This window comes from Dreissena polymorpha, chromosome 12, assembly GCF_020536995.1.
Source record: "Dreissena polymorpha isolate Duluth1 chromosome 12, UMN_Dpol_1.0, whole genome shotgun sequence".
NCBI classification, from domain to species: domain Eukaryota; kingdom Metazoa; phylum Mollusca; class Bivalvia; order Myida; family Dreissenidae; genus Dreissena; species Dreissena polymorpha.
The window spans coordinates 41,707,500-41,725,965 of NC_068366.1; the positions used below are offsets into that span (position 1 = coordinate 41,707,500).

General features: G+C 34.1%; 1 protein-coding gene across 3 annotated transcripts in view; it reads right to left on the reverse strand.

Moving 5' to 3' along the window:
- LOC127852882 (protein wntless-like) overlaps nucleotides 1-18,230 on the reverse strand; it is a 26,940-nt gene extending 8,710 nt beyond the window's left edge. For all 3 annotated transcript variants that reach the window (XR_008036331.1, XR_008036330.1, XM_052386912.1), the window contains exons 1-10: nucleotides 18,053-18,230; nucleotides 9,345-9,511; nucleotides 8,517-8,640; nucleotides 7,729-7,853; nucleotides 7,059-7,214; nucleotides 6,489-6,666; nucleotides 4,342-4,469; nucleotides 3,165-3,262; nucleotides 2,165-2,228; nucleotides 3-146 (exon numbers count right to left, since the gene is read on the reverse strand). Coding sequence is in view for 1 of the 3 variants with exons in the window: in XM_052386912.1 (XP_052242872.1) it covers nucleotides 3-146; nucleotides 2,165-2,228; nucleotides 3,165-3,262; nucleotides 4,342-4,469; nucleotides 6,489-6,666; nucleotides 7,059-7,214; nucleotides 7,729-7,853; nucleotides 8,517-8,640; nucleotides 9,345-9,511; nucleotides 18,053-18,158 (1,290 nt within the window). In the remaining 2 variants the exon portion in view is untranslated. The remainder of the gene's footprint in view (nucleotides 1-2; nucleotides 147-2,164; nucleotides 2,229-3,164; nucleotides 3,263-4,341; nucleotides 4,470-6,488; nucleotides 6,667-7,058; nucleotides 7,215-7,728; nucleotides 7,854-8,516; nucleotides 8,641-9,344; nucleotides 9,512-18,052) is intronic.
- Between the last annotated feature and the right edge of the window lie 236 nt (nucleotides 18,231-18,466).

Genomic DNA, 18,466 nt, shown 5'->3' on the forward strand with positions numbered 1-18,466 from the left:
ACCATGTAGTAGAGTCTTCTGCTGCCGCTCATGGCAGGAAGTGCCTGCTTCTTGGTGCTGATGTTCCTGAACACCAGGAAGATCATGTAGCACAGGAAGAAGAAGTAACCAGCAGCTGCGATGCCCGCAATGATGATGAACGACAACTGATACACGTCAAGGTTTTATATGTATACTGGTACTTAATACTGGATAAAAATCACAAAATTTAATTAAACTTATTGTGTTTACTATTTGCTTAAAAGGATACTTTTATACTTGGGACACATTTAATTCAAAATGTGTCAAGCCATTCAAAACGAAATGACATTTTTTGCAAACATGACTTGTAGAAAAGTCTAGTGTGTATATGGATTTTTGAAAGACTTTTTCATAAGTAGTCAACATTATTATTCATAAATGTATCTTAAATTTAAAACAAGATAAGTATTGATGCAAAGCATCAAAGGGCGTCGGGAATGTCAGTGTAAAAGGCACTCAATGAAGTTACATGGAACGATTTTTTTTCTACTGTAAATATTAATATATTGGCCGATTATTTTAAACAAAATAGAAAAAGATACTGGTATAACCATTATCATGATTTTGTGTCATAACCACCAAATAACCATTATTTATGATGCTGTGTTATAACACCCAAATAACCATTATCTACAATTTTGTGTTGTAACTCCCAAATATTTCATAGTTCATTTTATTTACATTGGTTTCCTTTTTTTAATTGTATCCGTGTGCAGTTTTCATTAATGGAACAGAACTGTTTAGGTTTTAGAAAATCTGCATCATCTTGTAAGCGTAATTTCATATTTATCTCAACTTCAAGGGGAGATGATTCTGAACTTATTCTTACGTTGCTCATTTACGATAGGGGTCGAGTACTCATTGATATGAAAACACTGTAAAAGTTTTAAAAAAATTGAATGAAAACTATTAATTGTATAAAGAAGCTGCATTTCACAATACTTTGAAATTCATTAAAAGATCATAATAGATTTATTGCTCCGATATTCATCATTTTCAATAGGGTTCGAGTAATTACTGATATAAAAGCACTTAACAAGTTTGGAAAGATTCAGACGAAAGTTGTGAAATCTTTTAAACAAGTGGAAATTGTTTATTTTGTCAAATTTAATAGAAAAAAATTCTGGACTTATTGTCCCGATGTTTCTCATTTTAAATGAGGTAAAAATGCTCATTAATATGAAAACACTGTAAGTTTGGAAAGAATCTGATGAAAAATGTTGACATTATCACCTAACCAAGCAGTTTTTCACTTACATCCATTAATTTTAATAAAAATGTCAAATTTTAGTAAAATGGATTTTAAAATGTCTACATAAAATAAAGCTTTATTATATTTATTAACCTGACTGAAAAAATTGTCAGCCTGCCGAATTGTTTTGTTCGTGCCAGAACCCTGGGATTGAACCGGGGGCCTTTAGATGACTGTTGCATAAACAACTTCAGTCTAACGCTCTCCCAACTAAGCTATTCCGGCTGACATTCACTTATGTACTGCTATTTGGTGAAGTTGTGTATAAGGATCGTTATTATATGTCTATTAATAAACTAATATATTGTACGTTTTCGTACCACTACACCTTCCAATAAACTTACTTGCGCAATAGGTCGTCAAATATCATACTACATTGATTCTCCACTAAATAAGCAAATTAGAAAAAACACAAAATAATTATATTTTGATTATGTTTTGTTTTTATACAAAACATCATTTGTTTTTATACAAAACCAGAAAGTTTCGCGTATTTGCCCAGTCCCTGTGATCTTTCCCCTGTGATAAGTTGTGGATCAGTTATTAATTAAAAAAAATAGCTTTATAGCATTATCGGCAATAAATGTTGTAATAAAGGTAATAGGCACAAATGCAGTACTTTGTTACACTAATTTACACAAAAAATCACCACCATGCAAGATATTCTTAAAACAAAAATATATACATTGATCCGTAAATAACTTCTCTTCCCATAAGCAAAAAAAAATGTATTACATACTAGTCGCCGCCCTCCAGGGCGACGCCAATAAAATACTACTGATTTGCTTGTCTGATAGATGGTTGTTTTGTTAATGAACATTTAAACATGGAAATAATTCAGCATACAAAAAGGTTCTTTTGTCAGTAACATTTAAGTATGTTTTAGGATACAGCCAACTTAGCTCCAATACTCGTCACCCAGATACTGAAGAATGGATTGGTCAGTTGTACACCCCTGAAATGAGGCAAATATACAAATAATACTGAGTTGTGATATTGCTTTTTTCTGCAACTTACCAGTATGTGAATTTTTACATTGAACAATAAATTGTAAAAGGTAATTCATGTTATGAATTATATTTCTCATTTGTGCAATCAACATGTTCATAATACAGTATAACTATTTAAACTCAATGATCGATAACTCAAAAAACTATCGTAACTCAATGAAATCTTAGTGTACAGTATAATTCATGTAGTTCAATAACGCATTACCATGTTCAACTTGAGCATCAATAAGTCGATAACTAAAGCACGTGTTGGAACCTAATCTTGCGCAATATGGCAAATAATATATAACTCAAGCAGGTTATTCACACCTCTGTACAATCACAGTGAAAAATCATTCCCACAGAGTGACATCTTCTTACAAATAAAGTCAATTACAAGAATTTGTTTATAAAAGTCAAAATGACCTTTAACGTGAATTAATACAACCATGCGCAAGCCATCAATCTTTAAATCATAGTTCTTGCCAAAAAAATGTATGCAAAATCAATAAGAGTTCAGATATTGTCTAATTATTGCCCAATTCCTGAAAGGTATCATAGCAACCTATAATTTTGTCAAATGTTTACAATTGTTATGTTTGGTCTTCATTTTGATAGGAAAATCCTATAAGTAAGTTGCTATTTGATGTAATTCATTACAAACATTTAAACACAAACAAAATCTCAAGATATCCTATAAAAACATAAAGTACTGGTTCTTCCCTTGCAATGAACTCAATAGTGTTTCAACAAGCCTAAGGCTTTTGATGAAATTGAGCTAAAATTAATAGGTTTAAATAACTAAAACTTTAATTTTAATTTTTAGCAACAATTATGTGAAATTCATGTGAAAATTAAATGTATAATTAACAATCTGTTAATTGTCACTATTTCAAGGTCACCTTTCTGTTAATTCAAAGAGCAGCAGGCAGAAGCAACCAATGGCAACCGCGAGCAGGTGCTTCCAGTAAAGAACCAGTTTGTTCCTCTCTGTCTTGTCCTGCAAGGAGAGATCCTTTCAGAAATAAAGTCTGATGTCAGTTAGAAATGCACATAATTTTAATAAATGAAACAAGATACACTTTACACACAATTATTTAGTTAACATCAGGTACCAGTATATATTTTAAGTCTGACCTCTCATTTTAAAATTATTAAGTGTTACATATTTGTTTTGTGAGTAGAAGAAGAAGAAATCAAGTATCAGGTTAATAACAAAGTATTCAGTCAATATATTGAACCGATAGAGATGTCCCAAAAAGGCATAATGAACATTACCTTACATAATGACCCTGTGGAAATGTGGAAGTCTAAACTTAATATTTGTAGAAGATAAAGTGTATGCAAAATTCAACGTAATGATTTAAAGTAAGACAAAAATGCTAAATTTGTCTCAATCAATGGACCAAAACGAAACTCACACTTCATCTGTGAGTCAAAGTGTCGTGTTTTTCAGAAACATAATGCCCCCTACTGAGCCACTTTGAAGCCATATATTTGACCTTTGAACTTGAAGGATGACCTTGACCTTTCACCACTCAAAATGTGCAGCTCCATGAGATACACATGCATGCCAAATATCAAGTTGCTATCTTCAATAATGAAAAAGTTATGACCAAGGTTAAAGTTTTGGGACGGAATGACAGAGTGACATAATGACAGAGTGACAGAATGACTGACAGGCAGGCCAAAAACAATATACCCCCGATCATTCGATCCAGGGGCATAAAAAAACTCTGGAAAATGGTTATCATAGAGAAAAGCCCAAAGCCCATTACTTTGCCACCAATAAATGGACCGAAATGAATTTCACACTTCATCTGTAGAGTATGTATGTAGACTCACATACCAAAGAATCAGCTCAATATCTGACAGCGTTGTGTAAAAAATCTACAGAAAACAGAATGCCAGACGGACAGAGAGAGCAACTGCTTTACGCCACCCAACCAGGGGCATAAAAAGTAACTATAAAAATTAACTTTTAATAAAAGATCTCTTTTAATTAAGTGAATCAATGCTGCGGGTTTCAATCATCCATTTTTTTCTTTAGTCATGAAATGAAGAGATACAGGTCCATACCATGATGTGCTCGCCAGTAAAGATAATCCAGAAGCTGAGAAGCATGGCGTAGAAGTAGCCCTGTCTTATGTCAGTGATCAGTAGCATGTATGGCATGTTGAAGGCTAGGGTCAGGTACTCAAGGGGACCTGAAAGAATTATGATTCAGTCCCAATACATTTATTCATGCAAATAAATTAACACCATTCCAATGCCTATAATTATTACACATTTATATATGCTGCAGTTGTTCTTGCAAAAGTATATTAAAATCACTGGCATTTTTCTACAGTATCTTTCAAATAATCTACTGATAGATATATGAATTAGAATCCACTAAATGTGTTTACAATAGAATGTGGAATTCTTTACAATAGACTGTGGGAGTCTTTACAATTGACCGTGAGATTCTTTACAATAGATTGTGGGATTCTTTACAATAGACTGTGGGATTCTTTACAATAGATTGTGGGATTCTTTAAAATAGACTTTGGGATTCTTTAGAATATACTGTGGGATTCTTTACAATAGACTGTGAGATTCTTTACAATACTCAGTATAGATTCAATAGATTGTGGGATTCTTAACAATAGACTGTGGGATTCTTTATAATAGATTGTGGGATTCTTTACAATAGATTGTGGGGTTCTTTACAATAGACTGTGGGATTCTTTACATTAAACTGTGGGATTCTTTACAATAGATTGTGGGTTTCTTAACAATAGATTGTGGGATTCTTTACAATAGATTGTGGGATTCTTTATAATAGATTGTGGGATTCTTTACAATAGATTGTGGGATTCTTTACAATAGATTGTGGGATTCTTTACGATAGATTGTGGGATTCTTTACAATAGATTGTGGGATTCTTTACAATAGATTGTGGGATTCTTTACCATAGATTGTGGGATTCTTTACGATAGATTGTGGGATTCTTTACAATAGATTGTGGGATTCTTCACAATAGATTGTGGGATTCTTTACGATAGATTGTGGGATTCTTTACAATAGATTGTGGGATTCTTTACGATAGATTGTGGGATTCTTTACAATAGATTGTGGGATTCTTTATGATAGATTGTGGGAGTCTTTACAATAGATTGTGGGATTCTTTACGATAGATTGTGGGAGTCTTTACAATAGATTGTGCGATTCTTTACAATAGATTGTGCGATTCTTTACGATAGATTGTGGGATTCTTTACAATAGATTGTGGAATTCTTTACCATAGACTGTGAAATTCTTTACGATAGACAGTGGGATTCTTTACAATAGATTGTGTGAGTCTTTACAATAGACAGTGGAATTCTTTACAATAGACGGTGGGATTCTTTACAATAGATTGTGGGATTCTTTACGATAGATTGTGGGATTCTTTACAATAGATTGTGGGATTCTTTACGATAGATTGTGGGATTCTTTACAATATATTGTGGATTTCTAAGTGTTTTCAGGACCTATACAAACAACTGTTTGTAAAGGTCCCAGGTGTTTTCTAAAACTTAAAAAAAAACAAAAAACATTACAGTTCATTTTGATACACTGACAAGTTCAGCATATACAATGAAGCATATGTTGTGTCAATAAACTTAAAACTTGACCTTCATTTAAAACATTAATTGCAGTAAATAAGAGCGCACTCTACAAGAGTTCAATACACTTACAGATGAGCACAGACATACACTTACAGTTGAGCACAGACATACACACACAGTTGAGCACAGACATACACTTACAGATGAGCACAGACATACACTTACAGTTGAGCACAGACATACACACACAGTTGAGCACAGACATACATTTACAGTTGAGCACAGGCATACACTTACCGTTGAGCACAGACATACACTTACAGTTGAGCACAGACATACACTTACAGTTGAGCACAGACATACACTTACAGTTGAGCACAGACATAAACTTACAGTTTAGCACAGACATACACTTACAGTTGAGCACAGATATACACTTACAGTTGAGCACAGACATACACTTACAGTTGAGAACAGACTTACACTTACAGTTGAGCACAGACATATACTTACAGTTGAGCACAGACATACACTTACAGTTGAGCACAGACATACACTTACAGTTGAGCACAGACATACACTAACAGTTGAGCACAGACATACACTTACAGTTGAGCACAGACATACACTTACAGTTGAGAACAGACATAGCAATGCCTAGAGCAAACAGAGTCCTCTCAAGAAGGTTTGGAGGTCGCGCCAGCATGCGAATTCTGCGCCAAAACCAAACAAGTACAGCGATTATTAGCGGAAACATCACAGACTTGATGGACACCCACACCTTAGTGAAGCCTCCATTCTGGTATATAGCCTGAAAGTAATCGGAAGGAAATCTCTTGTCTATGCAAACATACATAATTCTTTGTCTTTGCATGCCGTATGTTTTTATGATCAGTATTAAGCAAATGCTACTAAAAGTGCACAATTTATTTTTATTGTATGATTTTATAATTTTGAGCAAAACTATTTTGAAGTGACAAGTATTTTACAACTTGCAAAATCTTCATTTTTGCTTATATATTTTTTTCAAAAAGTATACACAGTGTAAGTAAAGCAAATGAAAAATTGATAACAAGCTATTTTTCTATAGTTTGTTAATGATTAAGGTTAATGCAGTTTTATATAAGCAGTTATAAATATAAGTATGTGGAAATTAAATGCCATTTGCAAATAGTATATATTACGCATTCTTTAAATACAAACCACTAGATGGATATCATTTAATTTCCCTATGTCCATGTTAATGCCTGTATAACTGTCCACAGGCACCCGGATGTTGACAAGGTAGTAGTCGTGGTGTAGACTGCCAAGCTCGAAGAATGACAGCATCTCACAGTCGTATTGGTAGTCCTTCTCTTTCTGTGAACAACAACGTCTTGTATTCTCAGACATAAGAATCATGAAGTGACATGTATCATGAAAAAATACTTCATAGTTAAAATTAATACCCCTGTACATTTTACCCACCTTAGAAAGCGAATTTCTTTCTACCTTCATTTCAAACCTTTAAATAAATATATTAACAAGCAAAATGGCCCCCTACCCGTGAAACTCCACCATTGTCAGATTTTTTTATTTGTTGCCATAGCAAACAGAATTTTTGACACAGAAACAAAATGAAATGACGTGCATAATCTCCATATTGCCATCTCACCATGTTTCAAGTTTCATGAAAAAATATGAAGAACTTTTAAAGTTATCGCAGGATCCAGAAAACTGTGATGGACAGACTGACACACAAAACGCAAACCATAAGTCCCCTCCGGTTTCACCAGTAGGGGACAATAAATATTATGCAGCTAGCAGCTTTCTGACTACCATTTCACACCCACCTGTCACAGCTGTCAGTTTCTGTGCTAAATTTTAAACCCACCTTTGGCAAAAAGCAGTTCAGTTTCCTCTCTTCTAATGACTCTGCCAGCAGTTTCCAGGCCAACGGATCATCTTCCTTGTCACGATACCCAATACGTGTATCCAAGGTCAGCGTGGAACCATCAACTTGAAAGATTACAGGGGTTTTTACAATGACATAAAAGTTGGTTTAATTGTGTTTGCATCTACTAAATATTATCTTTGCAGTGTTAGCTTAAATTCTTACTGTAATACATGGCTTTTATCAAAGTCACAGCGACAATCCCCAAACAGATTTGTGGGAAAAACTTGTTTGGAAAAAAACTATGATATAAGTTATACTTTGAGATAAAGATAATTAATTTATTGCACAGAAATCATAAGTGAAACTTGTGCAGTGGGTTTATTTGTTGAAAAATCGGGTCCAGTATTATTTTTCAAAATGGGACCTAAAAATTCCCAATCAAAGGTTAAAAAAAAAGTATATATTTTTTAGATTTCAACATTTTGTTCAACTCCCATCCAGCCATATAATTTCAACCTTAGTAAAAATAGTCCTGAAAACACTTCTTTTCTCACTTTGAAGCATTTTTTAGCATAACAGCATTAACACCAATTTCCAAATTTAGTCAAATCGCGAATTTTACCAACTCAAAGGGACGCGGCCAGATTCCCAAAATGGTGAAAAAGCACTTGTGTTTGATTGCAAAGATCATACATAGATTTGACTTGGTATATGGATAATATATTCAGTTGCTTAAAACATGCTTGTAATCATTTATACCAATCCATAAAACAGCATTTCATTACTTAGTTCTACTCTCTCATCATATGATATGTCCAACTGCAGAACTCCGATCAAAAACTGCTGCCACCGACTGAAATCCAGCTGTTCACCCTCCCTTGGATGAGGCAGCCAAAAGGAGAACACAACCTAGCAATAAACAAACACAACATGAGATTGTCCTTTAATATTAGAGACTTCCTTCCTCAAAACCTAAACATGCACGAAATCCCCTACACTTAAATAAACAGGATAAGGCAATTTTTTTGTACACACCCTGTCTAAGAAGATACAATTTTAATGATTAAACAAATTTCAAAATAATCATAGCACCGGAATATTATGCATAAAGTGTTGTTTGTATAATATTTTTAATAGCAAAATGCTTAAAGGTCCGAAATTATACGAAAGTTAATAATCATACTCAAACTGTAGCTATATAATTCCATGGTCCATGTGATTGCATGTAACAAGCCTTGTAACAATGACTTTTGACCAATGGACGTAAAAAATCTATAGGTTTCTTCATGTACTCCCTTGTAGCAATTTGCATGGTAACAGTTGTAGGTCAATGCCTAATCTATATATCATGGGGCATTGTATAGTCTTCGGATTGGCAAACTTACATGTATATTGCCTGTCACAAAGTCATGTACACTTCTACCTCAAGCTTCTGTACATCATTTAAACTTTTTCAAATGTAAACGTTTGCACAAATTTACAATGTTTCAAGCATTTTACTTTTGATTTATGAAGATATTTTAAGTTTAAGGAATAAATATTATACAATGCCGTCTTCATAAAATAATAATCACTTTCATTCACTTTCCTTGATTTAAGAATAGCAGCAGTACCTGATTTGCCCTGACTTTTTCATGTTCAATATGTTCGATATCTTGAATGTCCACTTTGCTGCAAGCTCCTTTTTCTCTTGGTATATACCAGTCTGTCAGATTTCTATTGCCACCTTTGTTGAGACAGGTTGTTCCAATTACATGCACAAAGTTCGTAGGATTTGGGGCTATCAAAAAGAAAAGCTTATCATAAAAAATTGGGCTTATATACATTTAGTAAATTTTACTTTGCCTATTATCAGTATATTATTTCAGAAAGTTTTTAAAGCGTGTGTTTCAAAACTGACCCCTATTACAGTAAGACCTAATATATTAAATAAAGCTATAAATCATTGTCAAATGCTTTGTGTGTGTTTTGAACAGTTATAATAAACATCAGATTCATAACATATGTTAATGTTACAGACAATTATAACATAAACGTCTGTAGACGTGTTACTCCCTAATTCTGACTATAACAGGGAGGCAAATAAATAATAAAGAAAAACTTGTTTTAAACACGCTAATCTCCTTACACATCATTTATCATACATAAGGTATTATAAATAAATTAATTGTTGAATTTCTTGGTCAAGTTTTTTGCATACAATCCAGTTATACAACTTCTTTAAGTAATGTTCTAAGAAATTTTAAAATCTATTATGTATTATTATATGCTGTAGTGCAGTTAGTTAAAAGCCAGAACATATATGAGCCACCAATTTTAATGTTTTGTTTCCATCAGGCCATATGATGTATGCTTTTTTTATAAACAAGAGGTCTTGATTTAATTCAAAACTTGAAATAATTGATAATCAGTTATTGAACCAGATTTGTGTCAATAGAATTGGCAGTCATGACCCATTTTTAACAAAGGACGCTGTAGTGGCATGTGACAGGGATGGATGTGTATGCTATTCAACATGTAGCTAGTAAGAGGGCTGCTTGTAACAATTTTTATTACTTTTTTTCAGTAAAAATGTTACTTGCAATTGTAAATGTTTTGTTGAATTCTCAAATGAGCATAATTAGATTTTCATTCAAAAACACTTAAGAATTTTAATGTTAATGCGAAATTCACACTGTCTAGCTTCATATAAACAACGCACACGTATTTCGTGATGATCCTTGTCTTGATAAAAAGTGTGTGAAAATCGTGCTGCATGTACATGGTCAAGTCATGCTCATGAAAAGTGTGGGTGTTGATAGTTGTATCAAAACTTTGTAGCACCAAGCACTGGATATCATGATTGGCGTGCAAATCAGCAAACAACGTTAATTTTTATAGTTTAAAATGATACAATCAGTCAACCAGTTTAGAATAACCTGGCAAAAAAGTAATTCTTGTGACCACAATAATTTCTTTTGGGATTTAGTGCCAATGTGAGAAGATGTAAAAATAATGGGTAAAATTTATTTTGTATGATAACAGGTTAGGCCAGACGGCATAATTATGCAGTTTTTTGTAAAATATAGCCAATTAAAGTTCATCCCTTGGAAAAGTATTAAAAATCATTCAACTTACAGAATTAGTATTTCAAAACATTATCATGGCATTTGTTTTCAATCAGCAAAAAGTGTGTTTAAAAGCCTTCTAAGAATCTATATCCATATGCACATTTAAAAACATAACTCATTCAATCAGTTCCAGTTAACTATTTAATGCATTTATGCCCCCTGTAAGCATTATACAAAAGCTTTCTTGCCAAAACTTTGTTAATGTATTCCTTTACCTAATGTTTACCGTAGACACATCATTTTGATTTTATTGGGGCATTATGGAAAATTAAATACAATTTAATAGGAACTGCTTATTATCCGGAACTGGTTGACAAACTGTATGGTAATATCATGTGAAAACATATTGGCTTGTTTTTTTCTAGTCAGTGCATAACTACTTTTTAGTTAACAGCAGTAACCATAGTGTTTCACTGACCTGATGGTATGTAATAATGTTTAAGGTAAATCTTTTAAACATAAAAACTAAAATGTATAACAATGTTATTTGATAACTGCTCCCCTGTGTCTGAAAACTCCCTGGTATTTTTCAAAGTAAGCGGGAATTTCTCCCATACTTTTGGGTTTCTAGAATAGACACTTCTTACGTCAATAATTTTCAAGTAAACGACCAATAGTATTACAGTCGATTGGTGTATAACGGATAGCTAAGGACTTCGAGTCTCATTTCGTAACGTAAACAACATGCATTCAGTAATTAAACCTAGATAGACACATGTCTTACCTATCGCAACATGCCAGCGGTTTTAAATTTCTGAAAAAATATTTGTTTACAGCGCGAATTTCATGGTACACTGATTCAGCCATTACCGGATCTCTTAGGTCTTTATCCGATTACATGTGTATCGTGATATTTCTTGAAATTTGACACAGCATTTGTAAAAAATAATTGCAATATATGTACATTTCCAGCAGGCCCCATTTCCAGAGAGGAATTCATTTCTGCGTTTAATAAGACCAAGTTCATGGAAATCGCTGCACAATTGATAAAGTAATGGCTGTTCAAAGCGATGCACCCTATATTCGGGTCATTTTGAGTTAAATACCTTGTTATATATATAGATTTGATAGCGAAAAATATGTTTTCAGAGAAATCGATGTTTCGTTATAATTTGATTATTTTTCATTAAAAAAGATGTTTTCACTAATTAATATCATAGACACACGCTAACCACATGCGTATTGGACAACTTCAATTGAGTTTATATTTATTTTGAGACCATCCCCACATTCCTGACTATGGGTCACCAGATGTCCGTTATTCACTAAATCCTGAGTTGCAGCTTTCATGCTTAATTTATATGGTACGCATCAATTTGGTTTCTGAGCATTCTTACTTTTGTAAAGGACACATAATGCTAAAATATTACATCAATGAACATTATGTTTACCAAACAAAATCTGCAAAATTTAAGAAACCATTCGTCTTAATTTTTCCTGTTGTCACAAAAACAGTGCGTACATAACATGACCTTGTTTTGCTTTCGAAAAAAGAAACAGTTGTAAACATTGACACACATCAACAAAAACATGAATCGACAAAACAACAATAGACTTGTTGTATTCAATTCATAGAAAACTATACATCTTAACATAAATAAAAGTATTTTGCAAAAAACGTTTAACCTATCCGTTACAGTTCGTTGCCCAGTTCCGACGTTTCACCGGTTCCGATGGAGTCCGAATGTTTTTCCGGTAAATAGCGGCGGCCACAAATCGAAAGTGGTTTAGTTTTATTCGCACACGTGCCATTGTTGAACAAGCAGTACAAGATCGATGAAATCTTTATCCTAGGTAACAAAATCCCAACATACTTTATGGCAGGTTTACTTGTATTTACTTAGTGGAGAATCAGGAAAATGGCGTTTTGAATAATGAGTTTCATGTCAAATTTTTCTTAGGCATGGCAGGTAAAATTTTATAGTGCAGAAGTTATTGCACAGGTACAGACAACATATGTTAAAAATATGATGTAAATCAATATATGTTCTCTGAATGAAATTATAACAAAAATAAATGGATAACTTTTGACCAGTTCCGATGGATTTGACGTTTAATTGAGTGATGGGTGTCCTTAGGGGCAATTAGCAAATTCCTGCAATTTTACAATTTATGATCAATTTACAACTCTTGTTTTGTTGTATTCTCAGTTGCTCAGACTCCAGTAATATTTCAGTAACCTATCTATGTTCGTCTGTCTGTCTGTCTGTCCATATTTTGATATGAAAGAGATCATTGAAATATTTCCAACACATGGCGGTATATATGTTGATATAGACTCTTAGTATGGCCCAAACAATAAATATTGACTGTAAGCAGGCATTAACATCGGATATCACCATGCTTTTTTAATCATTTTCTGTTTCTCTTTTATTAAATTTATTCTTTTTTTTTCAACAGGAACATGGGAAAATTTAGGCTTTCTAGCAGTGGGTCAGACTGCAGGACTCCATGTAAATGTAAATGCAGTTCCCGGAAGCAAGCTCAACATTTGAGCCCAGCACAGAAAAATGCTACAAAAATATCTTTGAAATATAAGAGGGGATACAGAAAATCACCTAGTAAATTGATTCGAGTGAAAGAGGCCTTAGCAGATGTAGGAAGAGGTATTCCTATTACAAGAGCTGCTAGGAACCATGATTTGTCAGAAAGTTTCTTGAGGCGTAGACTGAGTGGTGAAGTATCTTTAGACAGTAGGAATGGGGCTCAGCCAATATTCAGTAAAAAAGAGGAAGAAGAGCTGGCAATGTGGTAATCAGAGTAGTCCAAAAGAGGAATGGGCCTTGGTGTTGGTGAATTTTTGGACTTTGTCCAAGGTATCTTAAAAAAAGACAAGCGTAAAAACAAGTTCAAAAATGATAGACCTAGTAACACATGGCACTACAACTTTATGGCCAGAAATTCTCATGTAGTTGAGATACGGAAAGAGTCATCTTTAGAAAATTCACGTGCTAAGGTAACCAGTGAAGAACTTTGATAGATGGTTTGCCAATTATTACAAGTTTGTTTCAGAACTTACTCTTTTGTTTGTGATGTTAATACTGATTGCACCAGTTGTTCAGGTGTTGATGACATTGTGTCACCATCTGTTAGGGAGGCCCTTGTGTTCCCTTCTTGTAGTTAAAGTAAGAAAAGGAAAACAAGTTCTGATACTTTGCCAGACTGCTTAACTTCATCAGAAAGCATTAGAACGTCAGCTTTGAGAGTCTGTAAGACTATTTGCAAGAAAAGAGCAGGCAGCTAAGAAAAAGTTTCTTCAAGAAAAAGTAAAGGCTCAGAAGAAAGAAAAAAGTGTAAATCTAAAAAAGTCTTGAAGTAAGGCCTTTGCCACCTAAGGGAAACCGCATACTGCTTGTTCTAAAGGTAAAGCGCCTGTTTCATGTAGGGGTAAAGCTAAAAAAGTATTAATATTTGATGCTTCATGTAACACAAAATCAGATCATTGCGCTGTTTGTAAGAACATTTCAGATGATCCAGATGGTTGGGTTCAATGTGATATATGCGACAGTTGGATCCATGTTTCTTGTATTCCCGAAGACCATGACTATGATAAGGCTGCTTTAACCTCTTAAGGGGAAGAATTCTTTTGCCATTTGTGTGTCTATTAAATAAAATAAATTATGCACTGTTGTAACTTTTCTGGAATAGTTTACTGCGACATTGTACAATATACACTAACTCTTGTATTCTTAAGATATTGTAAATGTGTATCCATAGTTGTGTTAAATTTTCAGCTGGAATGCTTGTGTCATAAATGGGCCTACTTTGTATTATGTAGCTACATGTAATTATTGTAATAACGATAAAAAAAAAACATAAAGTCATAGTAATGGTTCATATGTTGTATTATTAAAAGACTATGCACATAATTATATGTAAAAATGTACTTTTTGTTTTGCGTCATTTTATTTTACATCTTTTGTATCTTCATTGCCTCCTTCTCGAGCATACTATCTATGGCATCAGAGATGATATTAAAGTCATTCTCTGCACAGGTGATGATGTAGTCACATGGAATGACCACACCCCCACCTGTTGCTTCTGGGGCTGGCCAGGGTGCAAAGCTAGGGCAGGGCTCTCCAGTGGCTAAAGCGGTGATTTTACCCTCCAATTCAATGATTTTTCTGAATGCACCAGCTAGTCCTCATGGCACATGGCCTATGGGCAATCCTGCAATGTCACACAATCTTAAGAAACGACTTTGGTCTGTTACATTATGTCTCATTTCTGGAGGAAAGTCCTCAATAGGTGGAATCCACACTAATGCTGCGTTTTCATCTTGCAGATTTGTATATTCTAAGTCCACATTTAACTAGGTATGCATTGGAGGCCTTATTTTAAATTGGTGATAGCCTTTTATAACGCTTTCTTCAATTTTGTAACTAAACATGGTGCCAGTTCCCCAATAGTTGTGCAAATATTATTTTTGCAGTATCGTGTAAGTACCTGTTATCGAACAGCACCTATTATCGGACGTTTTGTTTTGGTTCTGTATGCACATGCGCAAAAATGCGCATGACGTCACATTGATAACCAAATGGTCGCACATAAAGTTCATGACCTACTTGCCTACTTGGCTTGAAACAAATGCGCCGAAAACAGGTTAAAAGAATGCATTTATTGTTATTTACACGGTTTAATGTGTTTTTTGCTATTACTTTTTGAATGCATTTATCAAAACTTACATTTATACACACAAAAAGCATATTTCCGTTTGCAATTTTGATTGCAGCAGACGCAGATTTTTACGCCGAGTCTGGGCCACGTGATAGTCATATGACTTTGTATATGCTAGAGTAGTATTTATGAAGTGTCGGGTAATAGGTCATGTTTACATCGGCCGCCATTTTGTTTTGTCTGCTTAAGGTGACAATTACCAGGGAATCATTATTATGAATTAGTGAAGGATATTTGCTGGAAAACTTTACAGATAAGTTATTAAATGATTAAACTGTTAGTCAATTGTTAAAACAAAAGGTTTTTGTCATTTTAAGTGTTTCAATTTTAACGTAATTTAAGGTTATTTCTTAGGTGTTCGATAACTGGTGCGTCCACCATATATTAAGACGTTTTGCATTCCCCTAATGTACCTCTTTTAGTGATTTTTACGGGTTAGTAAAAATAACGGTGAGCCGTCGGAACTGAAAAGAGGCACCGGAACAGGGCAACATAGTGCGATGTAAACATCAATAAATCCGAGAAAAAATACTTTGAACTTCATGTAAATCTTTTGTGATAATTTAGGAAAGTAATTGGTCGACATATCCCAGCATAAACATTCTTTATCATTGAATGTTTTGATACAATTTGACCTGTCGATGTCAAAATCCCGTCGGAACAGGGCAACGAACTGTACTCACAGGTGAAGGGCGCGTGGCCAAGTCACTTTAACACTATCAATTTGTCATAAAACAACATTTTTTATCATATTGACCAAAAAAAAAAAAAAAAAAAATTTTTTTTTTTTCTGATATGTTATATATGAACAAGGTAGGTATCTCTTGACACAGAAAAATCACCTTCATCAGCATTTTAAGCGATAAATTGCCTAAATGGCGGTCGATTTTCGAAAACTATGTACCATTTTGTTGGGAAAGGGTGCCTCGTGACGAAAAATGACCACAAACGGCTACTTGCCGACATAAACTACAAGAAAATACTTCTCGAACTCGAAGAAATGCTAGGTCGGCTCCGATCTGACCGATAGTTCAGTGCCGATTTTACAAGAGTAAAACTATCGAAATACCACAGCTACCGAACATAATACGCATTAATACAATAAACAAATAAGAGTTTATCAACTTACAACACAGATTTGTCCTTTTGTTTGCGTTCTTACCTCGAAATCGTTGTAAATCGGGAATTGTTTATCGGCAATTTCGAGTCAAGCTCCATGTCATCAGACGCTTACAAGGTGAAGGTCGTGGGGGTGTGTATGTTTCGGAACGCTTCTAAATTCTTCCTAACAATAATTCGGCGCAATATTTAAAACGTCAACACTGTTTTCTCACACAAGTATTTGTTCACAAAAATGACAATCATTACTTGGTAAGTTATGTATGTGATCCGTTCATTAATTATTTAAATAATGTGCAATGTTGACACATTGAATAATATTTATACATAGAAAAACTTTTTATTCACACTGTTTGCAGAAGAACAATGACGCTTCACGTTGGGCCTTTTTTCATTTCAAATGGTGTGAAAGACCAGCACACAAACGATGGATCCAGCCTTCACACTTGTCACATTGAATCCATTTATTAGCTTTGACTCCTTTGTTTGTGGAATTTGTTTTAAAACAATCATTCATGAATAGAGATTTAAGGTCTATATCTGTCCCACTTATCTTCAATTTCCAGTGCCCATTACACTGAAATTGAATGACCTTATACACCTCATTACCATCACAGAAGATCTTTGTTGGTATAGAGCACTTAACACTGTCATTGAGTATTGCCAAGTAATGATTGTCATTTTTGTGAACAAATACTTGTGTGAGAAAACAGTGTTGACGTTTTAAATATTGCGCCGAATTATTGTTAGGAAGAATTTAGAAGCGTTCCGAAACATACACACCCCCACGACCTTCACCTTGTAAGCGTCTGATGACATGGAGCTTGACTCGAAATTGCCGATAAACAATTCCCGATTTACAACGATTTCGAGGTAAGAACGCAAACAAAAGGACAAATCTGTGTTGTAAGTTGATAAACTCTTATTTGTTTATTGTATTAATGCGTATTATGTTCGGTAGCTGTGGTATTTCGATAGTTTTACTCTTGTAAAATCGGCACTGAACTATCGGTCAGATCGGAGCCGACCTAGCATTTCTTCGAGTTCGAGAAGTATTTTCTTGTAGTTTATGTCGGCAAGTAGCCGTTTGTGGTCATTTTTCGTCACGAGGCACCCTTTCCCAACAAAATGGTACATAGTTTTCGAAAATCGACCGCCATTTAGGCAATTTATCGCTTAAAATGCTGATGAAGGTGATTTTTCTGTGTCAAGAGATACCTACCTTGTTCATATATAACATATCAGAAAAAAAAAAAATTTTTTTTTTTTTTTTTTTGGTCAATATGATAAAAAATGTTGTTTTATGACAAATTGATAGTGTTAAAGTGACTTGGCCACGCGCCCTTCACCTGTGACTGTACTCACTAAAATCCGCTATACTGTAATCAATTGTTATTGGTAATTGTTGTATTTACCCACTAAACCTCCAACTAGAAAGAATGTCACCAGCAAAACCAACAAGGCAACGCCGAGAAATATCAGTTTCTTCCAGCTCAGAGTCTCTAGGACGACGCCTGCCATTGTGAATCACCGAAAACCATGAAATAATAGAATGAAGTTTAATTGCCGGAAATGTCAGTCATTTGCTTATGGTTTTCGGGAAAATAGCACAATAACATCGGATTACTTAATAGCTGGGAACCATTTAAGTAAGCAAAACGGTCTATCAATAATGGTCCAAGACATTATGGGCCACCATGTTAACAAATATGTTTATTTATAGATCTTTGCTAATAGTAAGTCTATATTTTATTTGTATAAACAAGTCAATGCGTAATGACTTATTCAACTACGAAAACAAGCCCACGATTCGCAACGATTTATCACAT